At 37.4% G+C, this 13,528-nt stretch overlaps 1 protein-coding gene across 5 annotated transcripts in view; it reads left to right on the top strand.

Annotated features, from left to right (window-relative positions):
• Window positions 1-13,528, top strand: part of tbcelb (tubulin folding cofactor E-like b) — a 33,883-nt gene that overhangs the window by 8,275 nt on the left and 12,080 nt on the right. For all 5 annotated transcript variants that reach the window (XM_052106271.1, XM_052106245.1, XM_052106255.1 and 2 more), the window contains 4 exons: window positions 907-1,088; window positions 1,338-1,594; window positions 1,766-1,892; window positions 2,425-2,541. In XM_052106271.1, coding sequence (XP_051962231.1) covers window positions 907-1,088; window positions 1,338-1,594; window positions 1,766-1,892; window positions 2,425-2,541 — 683 coding nt within the window. The remainder of the gene's footprint in view (window positions 1-906; window positions 1,089-1,337; window positions 1,595-1,765; window positions 1,893-2,424; window positions 2,542-13,528) is intronic.

The following is a 13,528-nucleotide window of genomic DNA, read 5'->3' as shown; positions in this document are numbered from 1 at the left end:
TAATTATACCTCAATGTTTTACAATTAGGAAAATGACAGTAAATCTCTAACATCCTAACCCAGTAGTGAATTCCGTTCTATTAAAATGGCAATTTCTTTATTGAATTTTCTACGTGGAATGGAAAGTGTACAAGTTATGCACATTAAAATCCCATTGTGTTATTTTCCCAAATTACTATACATTGTTAAATTTTAAAGGGATAGTTCACCCAAAATTAAAAATTCTTTCATAATTTACTCGCACTCTTTCCATCCCAGATGTGTATGGAAGGTCCATACAATGCAAGTGAATGGCGGGTGAACTTTGAAGCTCCAAAAAGGCCACATAAAAGTAATTACAACTCCAGTGGTTAAATGTCTTCATAAATGACATTATAGCTGTGGCTGAGAAACAGATCAATATTTAAGTTATTTTTTACAATAAATCTCCAATTTAACTTAAAAAATATGAAAGACTCTGAAAGTGAAAGTGGAGATTATCATAAAATTTTTTTAAATATTGATCTGTTTCTCACACACACTTATCGCATCTGTTCTGAATACATGGATTATACCACTGTAGTCGTGTGGATTACTTTTATGTGGCCTTTATGTGATATTTGGAGCTACAAAGGTCTGATCACCATTCACTTGCATTGTATGGACATACAGAGTTGAGATATTCTTCTAAAAATCTTGTTCTGCAGAAGAAAGAAAGTCATAAACATCTGGAATGGCATGAGGGAGAGTAAATGTCTCACCAATTTTCATTTTTGGGTGAACCATCCCTTTAAAGACATTTTGTTGACTTTTTCAACTATTTTCCAGACACATGGTTCAAACAAAACCATGGATTATGTTATGATCTTTATTATACGCCATATTATAGTATCATTTATTATCCATTCGCTTCTCTTCTCCATGTAGATAAGCAAGATCCTGTTTAATATACCTAACCTGGACTTTCTCAATCTGAGCATGAATCCACTGAGAGGGTCGAGTCTGGATCCTGGAGCTGCCGAAGCCTTTTCTGGCCTCCGCCGCCTTGTCCTCAATAACACGCATGTCACCTGGGACATAGTGCACACACTTACACGAGAGATCTCAGAGTAAGTGTGTGTGTTTTTCAACATTTCAATAGCCTCTGTGTGAATTTGTCTGTTGCTGTCCCCTGCAGATTCTGCAGAGCTTTTTCTTACATGTTTATGTGTGTTTTTGTTGTTATACAGTATTTATTTATGATTTTTTTTCTTCCTATTTTAGCCCAATTTTACCCCTATTCCACTTAATATGAACATTGTCCACTGGTCATTTCATCATGCATTAAACCTACTGTGTGTGTGTGTGTGTGTGTGTAGATTGGAGGAGTTGTTTTTGTGTCTGAATGAGTACGAGAGCGTGAGTACATCGTCTGTACCATATCCGTCGCTGCGTCTGCTGCATATCACAGATAACCAGCTGCAGGAATGGGCGGAGGTACGCAAACTGGGCGTCATGTATCCAGGCCTGGTGTCTCTTATCCTGGCTAACAACTCCCTTTCAGCTATCCAAGAGCCCGAAGACTCCCTGCAGAGACTCTTTCCAAACCTGCGCAGCATCAACCTACACAACTCAGGTGCTGACCATCTCTGCCTGTTGTAAATTATAGCACTTAGAGCACTTGCACAAGGATAAATTAAAGATACATTTCACTGAAAATTTTTAATCTGTAATCATTTACTCTCCCTCATGTCAAAATAGATTTTTAGATTTTCAGCCAACATGTAGTTTTTTTTTTTTTTTTAAGGTCTAAGTCACTGGGAGGACATTGAGAAACTGAATTTCTTTCCAAGGCTTCAAGAGGTCAGATTGTTGGGCATTCCTTTACTGCAACCTTACACAGATCAGGAGAGGCGCTGCCTTATGGTGGCACAGTGAGTAAACTTACATATACAAAACATTTAAACACTCACATGCAGTGCAAAAATGTAGTGGCCACTTTTTTTTCTAACTGTAACACAAAGCAGTGTAGCTTCAACATGGAAACTTGTCTCTTGCACTTTCCTCACACACACAAACTCACACACACATGTAGTGTTTCCATGTTTTATGGGGACTTTCCATAGACATAATGGTTTTTATACTGTACAAACTTTATATTCTATCCCCTAAACCTAACCCTACCCCTAAACCTAACCCTCACAGAAAACTTTCTGCATTTTTACATTTTCAAAAAACATAATTTAGTATGAATTTTAAGCTGTTTTCCTCATGGGGACCGACAAAATGTCCCCACAAGTTCAAAAATTTCGGGTTTTACTATCCTTATGGGGACATTTGGTCCCCACAAAGTGATAAATACATGCTCACACGCACGCACACACACACACACACACACACACACACACACACACACACACACACACACACACACGTACTGTATATCCTTTTGCTGTGTTTTGATAGGTTGCCAGGTGTGACTGCATTGAATGGAAGTGTCATCACTGAAGTAGAGAGAGAGGATGCAGAACGCTTTTTTATCCGATACTATCTGGACTGCCCTGAGGATGAGCTACCACAGAGGTAACCCCAGCCACACTCCTCACACTTGATGTCTTAGGAAGTTTACACATCCATTACGGAAATATTCAATTTGTCTATTGACAAAGAGCAGTGCCCTTCAGTTGTACTCTACAAAAACACAAATGAAAACACAGGTCATATTTGTGACTTATGTTAATAATTTTCCTCAGTGTTTGCTAAGTTGACAAAATACTGGTTCCCTTTCTTTTAATATTGAATAACTCATAATACTCATTAAATATTATTTTCCCTATTTCCAAGTAATAAGCATCCCATCAAAGCATTTTGCTGTAATTCAAGTTTTATTCTCGTATAGTCATTTCACAGACATTAAAGGTTAGTTTCAATCATGGATCATCTAAATCAGGGGTACTTTACTTTGGATAGCCCGGGGCAGGATCCCTTTTGCTTCGAAAGATAATATTTTATTTATTTAATTAATTAAAAAGGTTTTGATCAAGCATTCAACATGCTATTTTAATATATCAATATATCAAACATGTAATGAACAAGAATTAAGTAAAACACACTGTATACAGATTAGAGCTGTCAAAGTTTACATGTTAACTTATGCGATTAATTTAAAAAGTTTAATTATAATCAATTTTGTTTATCAGCACCTTTCACAGCATTCAAGGACACCTTACAGCATAAAAGCAACAATTAAGCAAGTTAAGATACAAAAGAAACAAAACATACATTTGGTCCAAGATAAGATCAATAAAACTAAAACAAAGTAAACTTAAACACAAGTTATTTGAACAGATACATTTTTATCTGAGATTTAAACTGGGAGATGGAATTCAACTGATGAATATGGAGTGGCAATGAGTTCCAAAGTTTTGGTGCAGAGCAACTTAAAGCTGTTGCACCCATCGAACATTAAATGAAGTTTAAATGTTGGAACAATCAATAAATCATCAGAGGAGGTTCTTAAGGAACGCAATGTAATATATGGTTGGAGAAGGTCTGAAAGATAAATTATGCAAGGCAAATTATGAGTAGCTTTAAAAGTTAGCAATAAAATGTTATAGTGGATATGATATTGAACATGTAGCCAAAGAATGGGTGTGATGTTTTCAGTGGTCTTTGTACAATCCTTGCAGCTGAATTTTGAATTATTTGGAGGCATTGAAGTAATTTGTCAGAGATACCAAATAAAAGAGAGTTATAATAGTCAAAAGGGGATGTTACCAGGTATGAATAAGTATTATGGGCGAAGTCTGGCAATACTATGTAATTATGTAATTAAGTATGTGAGACATTATTAATATGAGAACCAAAGGAAAGTAAACCATAAAAAATGACACCAAGGCTTTTTATTTGGGAGGAAGTGTTAACTGGAGAGTCATCTATGATGAGAGTGAAGGGTGATGATTTGGATAAAGTTGACTTAGACCCAATAAAAAGAAATTCACTTTAAGCTTTAAAAAAATTATTAGTCACCCAGATTTTGATCCTTCAGACATTAGGTAAGTTTAGGAGGGGGTATTCGGGTTTTTGTAGAACTATATAATTTGGTATCATCGGCATAAAATGGAAATTAATTCCATGATGGCGGAAAATATTACCAAGAGGGAGAATGTAAATATTGAACAGGAGCGGCCCTAATACTGACCCCTGTGGAACACCCTGATTAACTGGGATTAGTTCTGATCAAACATTGTTAACCTGAACAAATTGCTTTCTATTGTTATTGTAAGATGAAAACCAAAGAAGAGCAGTGTCCATTACCCCAATGCTAGCCAAACAATCAAATCATTATGAATGGAAGCACTGAGGTCAAGGAGAACAAGGATGGAAAGAAAGCCAGAGTCAGCTGCAAGGAGAAGGTCATTTGTAATTTTGACAAGAGCTGTTTCAGTACTAAATTTCATGCTGAAAAGGCTCATAAAGATTATTACTCTGTAAATGTGCTTCAAGTTGAGTAGCTACTGTTCGTTCAAGAATTTTCTAAATAAAGGGAAGATTGGAAATGGGCCGGTAATTATTTAGATCACTAGGATCTACACCAGATTTTTTTAGGATAGGCGTAATTGATGCCATATTTAATGACGAAGGAACAGTAGCAGTAGATAAATAATTGTTTATTATAGCTGTAATAATGGGGGTTATTGAGTGAATGCAAGCTTTAACCAAACTAGTAGGCAAAGGATCAAGTGAACAAGTGGAAGATTTAGACTTTATAATAAGTTTATTAATATATTCTACTGATGGAGTTTCAAAGGTAGATAGAGTAGTTGCAGGCAACCATATTTGGCTATTCCAAACTAGGTAATTGCTAGACACTGAAGCAGAACAAGACAATTGTTGATAGATATTAGCAATTTTAGACCTAAAGAATTCCGTAAAGGCTGAACATTGACTAGGGGAAATAAAGTGAGAAGAAGCAGCTTCTGGAGGCTTCAGTATTTTGTTAACAGTCCTAAACTAAATCTGTTTATTACTCTTGTCGAGAATGAATAAGTTTTGCATAAAAAGATGATTTAGCAGCATTAAGTGCAGTCTTGTATGAGATCAAATGATCAGAGTACATCTGTTTGCATACAGCAAGTCCAGTTATTTTATACAATCGCCCCAATCGACGACCTACAGCTTTTTGGTGCTGGAGTTCAGATGTATATCATGGAGAAGAATGAACAAATGAAACTGTATGGGTTTTCACAGGAGCCAGAGTGTCAGAGTGATTGATCATTCTACCAAGATCATTAAGATTGACATTTTTAATATTGCAGAATGATATACATCGATTTGGTTTAACTTTTGATAATGGGAACAGAAACATTATAAAAGTCATGCTTGTGGTCTGAAATGGGAAGTTCAATAGAAGTAAGATTAAAAGGCAAAACACCAGAACAGCAAACTAAATCTAAAATATTACCTTTATTATGTGTTGGAATTTTAACAAACTGACTAAGGTCAAAACTATCCAAAACAGAATTAAAATCCTTATATTGAGTACTGGTGGTGTTATCAAAATGAATATTAAAATTTCCCATTAATAATAATATTCAGGGACATAGTAAACAGATCAGATAGAATGGTAGCTAGTTCTGTAAGAAAAGCAGCACAAGCAGATGGCTTAGTTGGTCTATTGATCACTACAACAATAGTGGGAACAGATCATTTAAGTTGTACAGCCAGGATTTCAAAAGATAATGGTTCTGTCATAGAAATTGCATTAATTAAAAAACTCTCACAACAATTCAGCGCAAGACCACCCCCTTTACCAGAACTTCGGGGTTTACAAATCTAAGCATATCCAGGTTTTGTTTGATTTAAATGAAAAAAGTCATTGGGTTTCTGCCAGGTCTCAGTAAGACACTTAAAATCAAGATTTTGGACTACAATGAGATCATAAATGAGAGAGGCCTTGTTACTAGGTGACCGGACATTAAAAAGAGAAAAATTAAGTACAGGAGACATAATATTTTACCTGGGGAAAGAAGTCAACACACTGTGTTCTACAGATCTTTCAGTGTTTTTAGGCATTCTTGGATTAGTGAACCAGAATGTCCGGACAGACTTGGCATTGGTGTATCAAAAGTTCCAACAGGATCTACGATATATTTCGGACATCATAATAAATTGTTGTGGTTAAACAGAGTCAGTGGAGGCTTATATAAATAATTGAGTCTGTAGAGTTCTGTCACTAGAGGTCTGTCACTGAGTACGTCACGTTTAATACGTTCATTTTTAATCGCAATTAACACATTTACCTTTTATACAGAATAAACACTGTTTGGAAGGCAGAACCTGAGTCATCCAGGTCATAACACTGACACACACCACAAACACACACAGCAGTGATTCAGTGTCAGTGATACATTTATGTAGAAATGAGCTCTTAATGCTATTTGTTGTACAAAACAAGCCCAGATGGAACTTTAAAAAAAGTACTTGGCATAAGCAATGCACAATTTAACTACCACAGAAGCATGTCAAGTTTTAACTATCACGAAAATGCAGAATGAGACTTTTTGCAAGTGTTTGCAAGCACTTTTCATATGGAGTTCAAGGTGACGCATGCCGCTGGCATTAACATCCTGACGCAAATCAAGAATGTGATTTGCCACAGTCTGCTGATTAATAATGTGGAGGATGAGAGTTTAAGAGATTTAATGCCTAGAGTCTAGTTCATTTATTACATTACATTTATGCATTTTGGCAGACGCTTTTATCCAAAGCGACTTACAGTGCACTTATTACAGGGACAATCCCCCCGGAACAACCTGGAGTTAAGTGCCTCGCTCAAGGACACAATGCAACCTTCTGATTAACAGCCCTGTGCTTTAGCCACTACGCCACCACCACTCCGTTCTTTCAATTAGTCATCCTCCCACTTAGATTTGGTGCTATTTTAGTACATTTCTATCTTTATACTGTGGAAGGCTTTGTTTTGAATATGTAAAAAGAACTATTGTTACATATTTTTTTGTTTTTTTTCCTATGAAGGAAATAAGTGCTTTTTGACAGTAGAAGTATATATAGAGTAAAAGTTCAGCACTTTCAAAATCTATAATAACTATAAAAAATTATGCAATTTATCGTGATTAATTGACTGATAGCACTAATACAGATACATAACTTCATTCTTGTAAAAGTGTGGTTCTTAATGATCTTCTGAATGATCGAATAACTTTTGTTCCCCTTCTGTCACTCACTCGAAGTTGTGTCGAATGAAGTGATACAAGGGCTCTTCCTGGGATACCAAACGTACCTCTGAACCTTAGAAAAGGCCAGTGTCAAGTTGGGAGAAAGAATTTGCATGCCCTGCCCCGGACATACGGGTATAAAGGGAAGCGGGGCAGCAAGTGCCAGTCAGAATTTTTCTTCGGAGCCGAACGTTTGTGCAACAGCAAGCTGAGTTCACCACTGTTTCACTCACCACTACTGGCAATATGCACTACTGTTGGATCTACGGCGCGTTTCCAGCTGGCGTTCTCTCTCCCTGCACGGTGTGTAGTCCACGCCCCTTGGTGCTTCGACAGCGCTTTTATTGCCTGAAAGAGTGTTTCTCCTCCTAAAAAGTGTTTATTTCCTCTAAAAGAGTTTGAGTTCCCACTCATAAAAGAGCAATACACAGCAGGCGTTGAACGTCCTTTCAGGATGCGTCTTTTTAAAGATGTCTTTCCGCCTCTGTGTAGTTCCTGGATGCGGTTGATTTTTCTCCATTTCTGACGGTCATAAAAGCTGCCTCGCGTGCCTGGGCTGCGATCACATGCAGGCAGCGTTTTATGAATGGTTCATGTTCTCAGTGCGAGAACATAGCCATGGCAACATTGCGGTCGCGGCTTTCTTTTCTCACAAGAGAAAGCCACTTCAGCAGCCCCCCGTGTCGTTCCTTCTTCCCACGGGATTGAGGAAGACCCGGCTGGCTATGAAGGCGATTTGGGGATAACGACGGGCTCAGTTTCGTGGGTAAATCCCCACGAACCCCCCGGCATGCTTGCTTGCTTCCGTCTAAATTTTGCAACATTAATCAATAGGAAGCAGAGATGATCTGTTTTCAGATATGATTCTGTTGTCACTGTCAAGGATCATTACACACTGGCTACCTAGTATAAGCACACACACCAGAGATACCCTCGAAAACAATTTACTAGTCCCAAAAGTGCTTCAATGAAAAATCATTACCATCTATGATGATTTTAGGGTTTTATAGAGGTTAGTAATGTAAATCTCTCATAATGAAGCATTTGGGAGAAGACATCTCAATGTCAATACTCAAGGTAAACTAGTTTTCTGTTAGTAATGTTCGCAACAAGCATACCAGTTCCTCAAACGGCTTTGTCCCCTGACACCTGTTGACTGTGGCAGTGACAAGCGGGAGTTGAAGAGAAACTCATAGCACACATGTTTGAATCAACTTGTGCACACTCTGACGCTGCACTCATGTTATATAAATTAGCCAATAATCAGATTTATTATACATTTATTTTATTTTCCTCTATAACTATACAGCAATCCAGCGATACCTGCTGAGAATAACTGTAAAAACACCTTAAAATTCATTAATTTCATGAAGAAATCATGTGTGTCACAAAAAGATGTTTCTCAGGCCTGATTCAGCCTGCGGGCCACCTGTTGAGTACCATGGATCTTAATAGTCTATATAGTGGGTCTTTCTGGGGATTTTTTGGAGGGTCTGTGCAGGCCAATGGCACAGAAAACGGATCACCAGCATTCTTTCGCCCACCCCATTCCACTTAACCTGGGAGAGTGTACGGCAGACTTTTTCAGTTGCTGCGGCAAGCCCCAGTCTCTAGCAGGGGAGTCTAACCTTTGGGAGACAATGTGTCCACTCTCTCCCTCTTCAAAGACGCCTTTGTACTAGAATACTCCAATCAGAAAATCGATACACATGGTGGCAGCTTTATTCGTTCTTCTCCCCCTTATACCCCCTCTCTCCGGTCCTGCTCTTCTCTCCTGCCCCTTTTCATTTGCTTTAGGGAGATTGAGTTAGCAGGAGGATTTTTTCAAAAGGGGCTGGAATGATGTCCCTGACTCAGTCTTTTTCTGTTTTTTTTTTTGTTGATTGATGGAGACGCTGTTGTTTTTGTTCTGAAATGGCTAACCCAGACCTAGTGCATAGATTATGTTGTGTAAACCGTTATGACACAGGAATTCCCCCTCTAGCACTACATGTTCGGGAAACTGGAGATGAGGTGGACATGGTCCTTTCTCAGAACTAGCGGCCTTTTATCGTCTGCCTGGCGTGTAAGAAAAAATTATTCACAGCCATTCAAAATAATAAAATTGATATTGGATTATTCTCTTCTCTTTTTGTCTCGCAGGAAAAATCTTAACTGGTAAAAAATTCAAATGGGTGATCCTCACGAAACTTGGCAAAAGAAATGTTGCCTATTTTTATGATTTTTTACATTTTGACAATATTTACGTGAAAGGTTTCAGGCACATTTAACCACCCCAATTCTCATTTACGCAAAAAAGATGGTCAATATGATATTTTCATTACCGAAATGTGGATAAAATATATATTAATTAATTTGTGTTTGGGGCAGCCATGTTAGAATCACATGACCAGCCAAATACTACTCACTTAATCTCAGTAACCATCGTGTTATTTGACACTTTCGCTCTTGGATTAAATTAATCATGGTTTACTATGAATAGTGAATTTCTATAATGGTATCTGTACCTTAAAAACTATTGATTTTGAATGATGCTGCATCCACACTGCTAGGTGTCACTGTAAGTCCAACTGACAAAAACAAAAACGTTAATGAGTGCACCTTTAAAAGCAACAGGATTTAAATTACATCCACTTCATCAGCAACAAAGTGCATGAAACGCGAGTCATGCCATATCTGCCTTTGATCTCATAGGTGGCTGATCCACTACGAGAAGTGAGAACTGTCCGACTTGACAGCACTTATTTCACTCCTCCTCTGACTGCTGCCGTCTACTCTCATCTACTTTCAAGGCGAGATGTTTGGCATCTCAAACGAGCCTATTGGTTTGAGAGTATGTGTCTATGTCGTTATTTGTGCACTTTTGGTCCCTTTTACAGTGACTTAAAAATCACTTTACGACAACAGGTGGAAAAATACCAGTACAAATTAGGTAATAAATACAATTGCAAATTGTAGCAATGCGCTTTGCTCACTCACGAAAATAGAGCACAAGGTTTTTAAGCAGTCCTGGTTTTGGTGCCAATGCCTGCTTTCACTTTATTCTCAAAATGTTTTAACAAACTATCAGACTTTTTAATTTGCAAACTTTTCTATCATCTTCACACTTTACTCATTCACACTTTTGTCCCATGATTGATATACAGGAAGTGTCTATTTAAAATCATTTTAGATGGATTATAGCATGTAACTACGCATGTTCATGATCTTTCTCCATCTCTCTCTCCCTGTCTCATTCTCTTGAGAGAAAGACATTTTCCCAGTGAAATGAGTTTGAGATGAGAGTTGGCACAGGAGGGTGAAAGGGCAGGTGCTGAAGTCGATGATAAACTGTAGATATGGGCTAAGGTTGCCCCCTTTTTGAACCCAACCTGTTCTCTCTCCCCCTTGTGCCCAGATCAGAGCTTAGGCTATATTACAGACACTGTGATAAATCTCTGAAAGAGGGTAAAGATCTGAGGAACAGCGAAAGACATGGACAGAAAGGAATTATGCTTACTGACCTCAAAAACAGCTTTGGACTGGGCCCCTTTGAATGCTTGTGATGCAACCAATGTAGAGACCTTTTCAGCCTAAATTATGAGATTTAAACTGTGGTAGCATAAAGTAATGGATAGAACCACATGAGAGACTTTCAAAGTGACTCCAAAGTAACCTTAGTAGCATTTATGGTTGCTTAGACATAAACTTAAGACATAAGTAGGCATGGGACTGTTATCTTTATCTAATGCTGAGTAGATATAGAGATTTAAGCAATGGCTAGAGTAATTCAAACCCTGCACTGCTTGATTGCTCACATCGATTTCCTACATGAGGTTTTTATGTGTATGCTTCAGAATATCCCTCTAAAAGGGTACACAACAACTTAAAGCTGGTGTGTGTAGTTTCATTCGATGTTGAAATGATTTTTCTTATTCCAGCTAAATAAGCAGAGTCAACTATAAGATATATGATATCATTTGTAGGTTGAGTTCACCTAAAAATGTAAACATTGTGGCTCTGTGATGCTTTCAAAACATTCCTTTGTTCGTTTGAACAGTCCATCCAGCCCAACACTGCAACACTGGCTCAACCAATGGTGTAAATTTCAGGGTTCCTCTGTTTGAATAACCAATGCAAGATGGGAGTTTTCTGGACTCTTATTTGAAAACAGTGATTATTTTTTTAATTCGTTTTTTCAATAGCGTTTGGTGACGCTAGTGATGAAGGAATCACACACTTCAGCTTTAATAGGCACTAAAATAAAAACACCCCCATAATGGACACTAAGAACTTGTAGGTATCGTTAAGTGCAACTTTAGTGTCTATCTACGTTATGGGACCACTGTATGCTGTCTTCTTAAAGCTAACAACTTAAAGAGCTATTTGTAGTGTCCAGCCAACAAAAGGTGTGAAATACTTTATTTGTAGCTTCCTTTTACAGCTGCCCAAGGCTGCCAAATTGTTCCCAGTCACCCTCCAATGGGCACCTTGGAAGTACACTAGTTACATAGTGTAGTTAGGGAGGAGGGAGACAGTTTAATAGGTGAAGGAGCCCTATACGTTCAACAGCCTTTGAGTAACTAAAACCTGAGCTGCGACCATAGACACGATGATCCTCCCTCTGAGGAACAGGATACACAGGAGAGAGGTGAAAGACAGCAGAGAGGAGGAAGCAAAGAAAGGGATAAGAGGAGGAGAGTGTGAAGGCAATGAAAGAAGGTATTGGTCTTACTGTCTTTGAGTAACCATAGCCTGGGACCTTGCCTACAGCTTGACGATGAAGGTCAACGTTGGTGACTGCAGGAGAAAAATCTCAGTGTCTCACTGCTCGTACATTTAAGTTGGACTGAAGCACAATGAGAGGCTGTGAAACTTAAGAAGATAAGTGCAGAGAGTTAGCAGCCTCTTTAGCCTCCATCGTGATGGATGTTGATGCTAAAGATGTCAGGAGATGGTGTAATAATTACAGCAAACATGCTTTGTTGTAAATGTTCCATTAGGGAAAATTCCTGTATTGCTTATAGACTTCCTGTTCCCATTTAAGCATGCAAGTGAAGTTTTAACAAATGTGAAAATGGGTCATTTTTAAGTGTATAGCAGAGTTTATATTGGGATGGCAATGGCTTAAAGGTGCTAATAAGGCAGGGCTGCTGGGCTAATAAGGCTTTGCTCAGATAGGCAACAAAAAATATGCGTGTGCAGTATCTGACTCCAATACATGTATTTTTTTTGTAGGCAGAACATGGGGAAAACAACATGATTTTAACAAACCCAATCCAAACCACATTCCTATGTGGTTTAAGATCACTTAAAACAATTCAAACAAAATAATAATATAATTCAAGAAGGTGTTTTATGATTATTCAGGAAGCAAAGTGTATGTAGTATTACACACAATGGCCCCGATTGCTTAGATCTCAAATAACCTTTATTATGCGCATTTGGAGGTTGCACGTCTATAAATTGCATACACTGTAAATAGTGATAGTAATCTAAAATTATTTAAAAAAAAATGTTTACTCAACTTAAGCGTAAGTTTTAACTATTCTTACTAGTTTTTATTAAGGTACCATTACTCTCTAAATCCCAAAGTTGTCATTAATAAAAACATTTAAGTGGTCCTATAAACAGTACTTGCAATGTCACATTTTGGAATCATAACTCAAATATTTTTATAGAGTACTACAAACTCAAAATTATTAAGTACAAAATTGTGGCTGTGTGGAATAACCATAAACCCTTGATCTTGAATAATTTTATGTATATTTGGTCACAATTATTTTTATTGTAAAATGTATATAATTATATTTCTTATCACTATTGTTGTATTGTTGTTGCTGGTTGATAATTGAGATTTTTATGAAGTCACCGTGAGGGTGATTAATGTTGCCTCTGGTGAACTTGGAGCCTGTTAAGTGTAAGCCATTCGTCTTTACTCAATTGTACCTTACAAAAGTGCAGATTTATGTGCACTAAGATGCATTTAATAGAATCCAATGTGCCATATGGGTAACATAGAGTCCAGTCATAATTTCCTTTACACAATGTATAAGAGACATATTAAAACCCAATTTAAATCATTATATCAAAACAACGATACTTCAATCACAGATTAATTAAGTTTACTTGTAAATAGTCAATATTACTTAAAAAATAAAGTGTAGTTTACTTGAGCCAAATTAGTACATTAACTTAGAAAAGGACGCAGACCGATTGCCTTGAAAAATCTAAGTATGGTCAACTAATTCGATTTTACAGTGCATTTATGTCTGGGAAACACAAAAATTGCCAAGACGTGCTATTTTGTGCATCTGAAAGACACAATCTTTAAAAGACTATGTTAGTAGATC

The sequence above is a fragment of the Xyrauchen texanus genome, chromosome 3 (genome assembly GCF_025860055.1).
Source record: "Xyrauchen texanus isolate HMW12.3.18 chromosome 3, RBS_HiC_50CHRs, whole genome shotgun sequence".
NCBI classification, from domain to species: domain Eukaryota; kingdom Metazoa; phylum Chordata; class Actinopteri; order Cypriniformes; family Catostomidae; genus Xyrauchen; species Xyrauchen texanus.
This window is presented reverse-complemented; position numbering and strand designations above follow the sequence as displayed.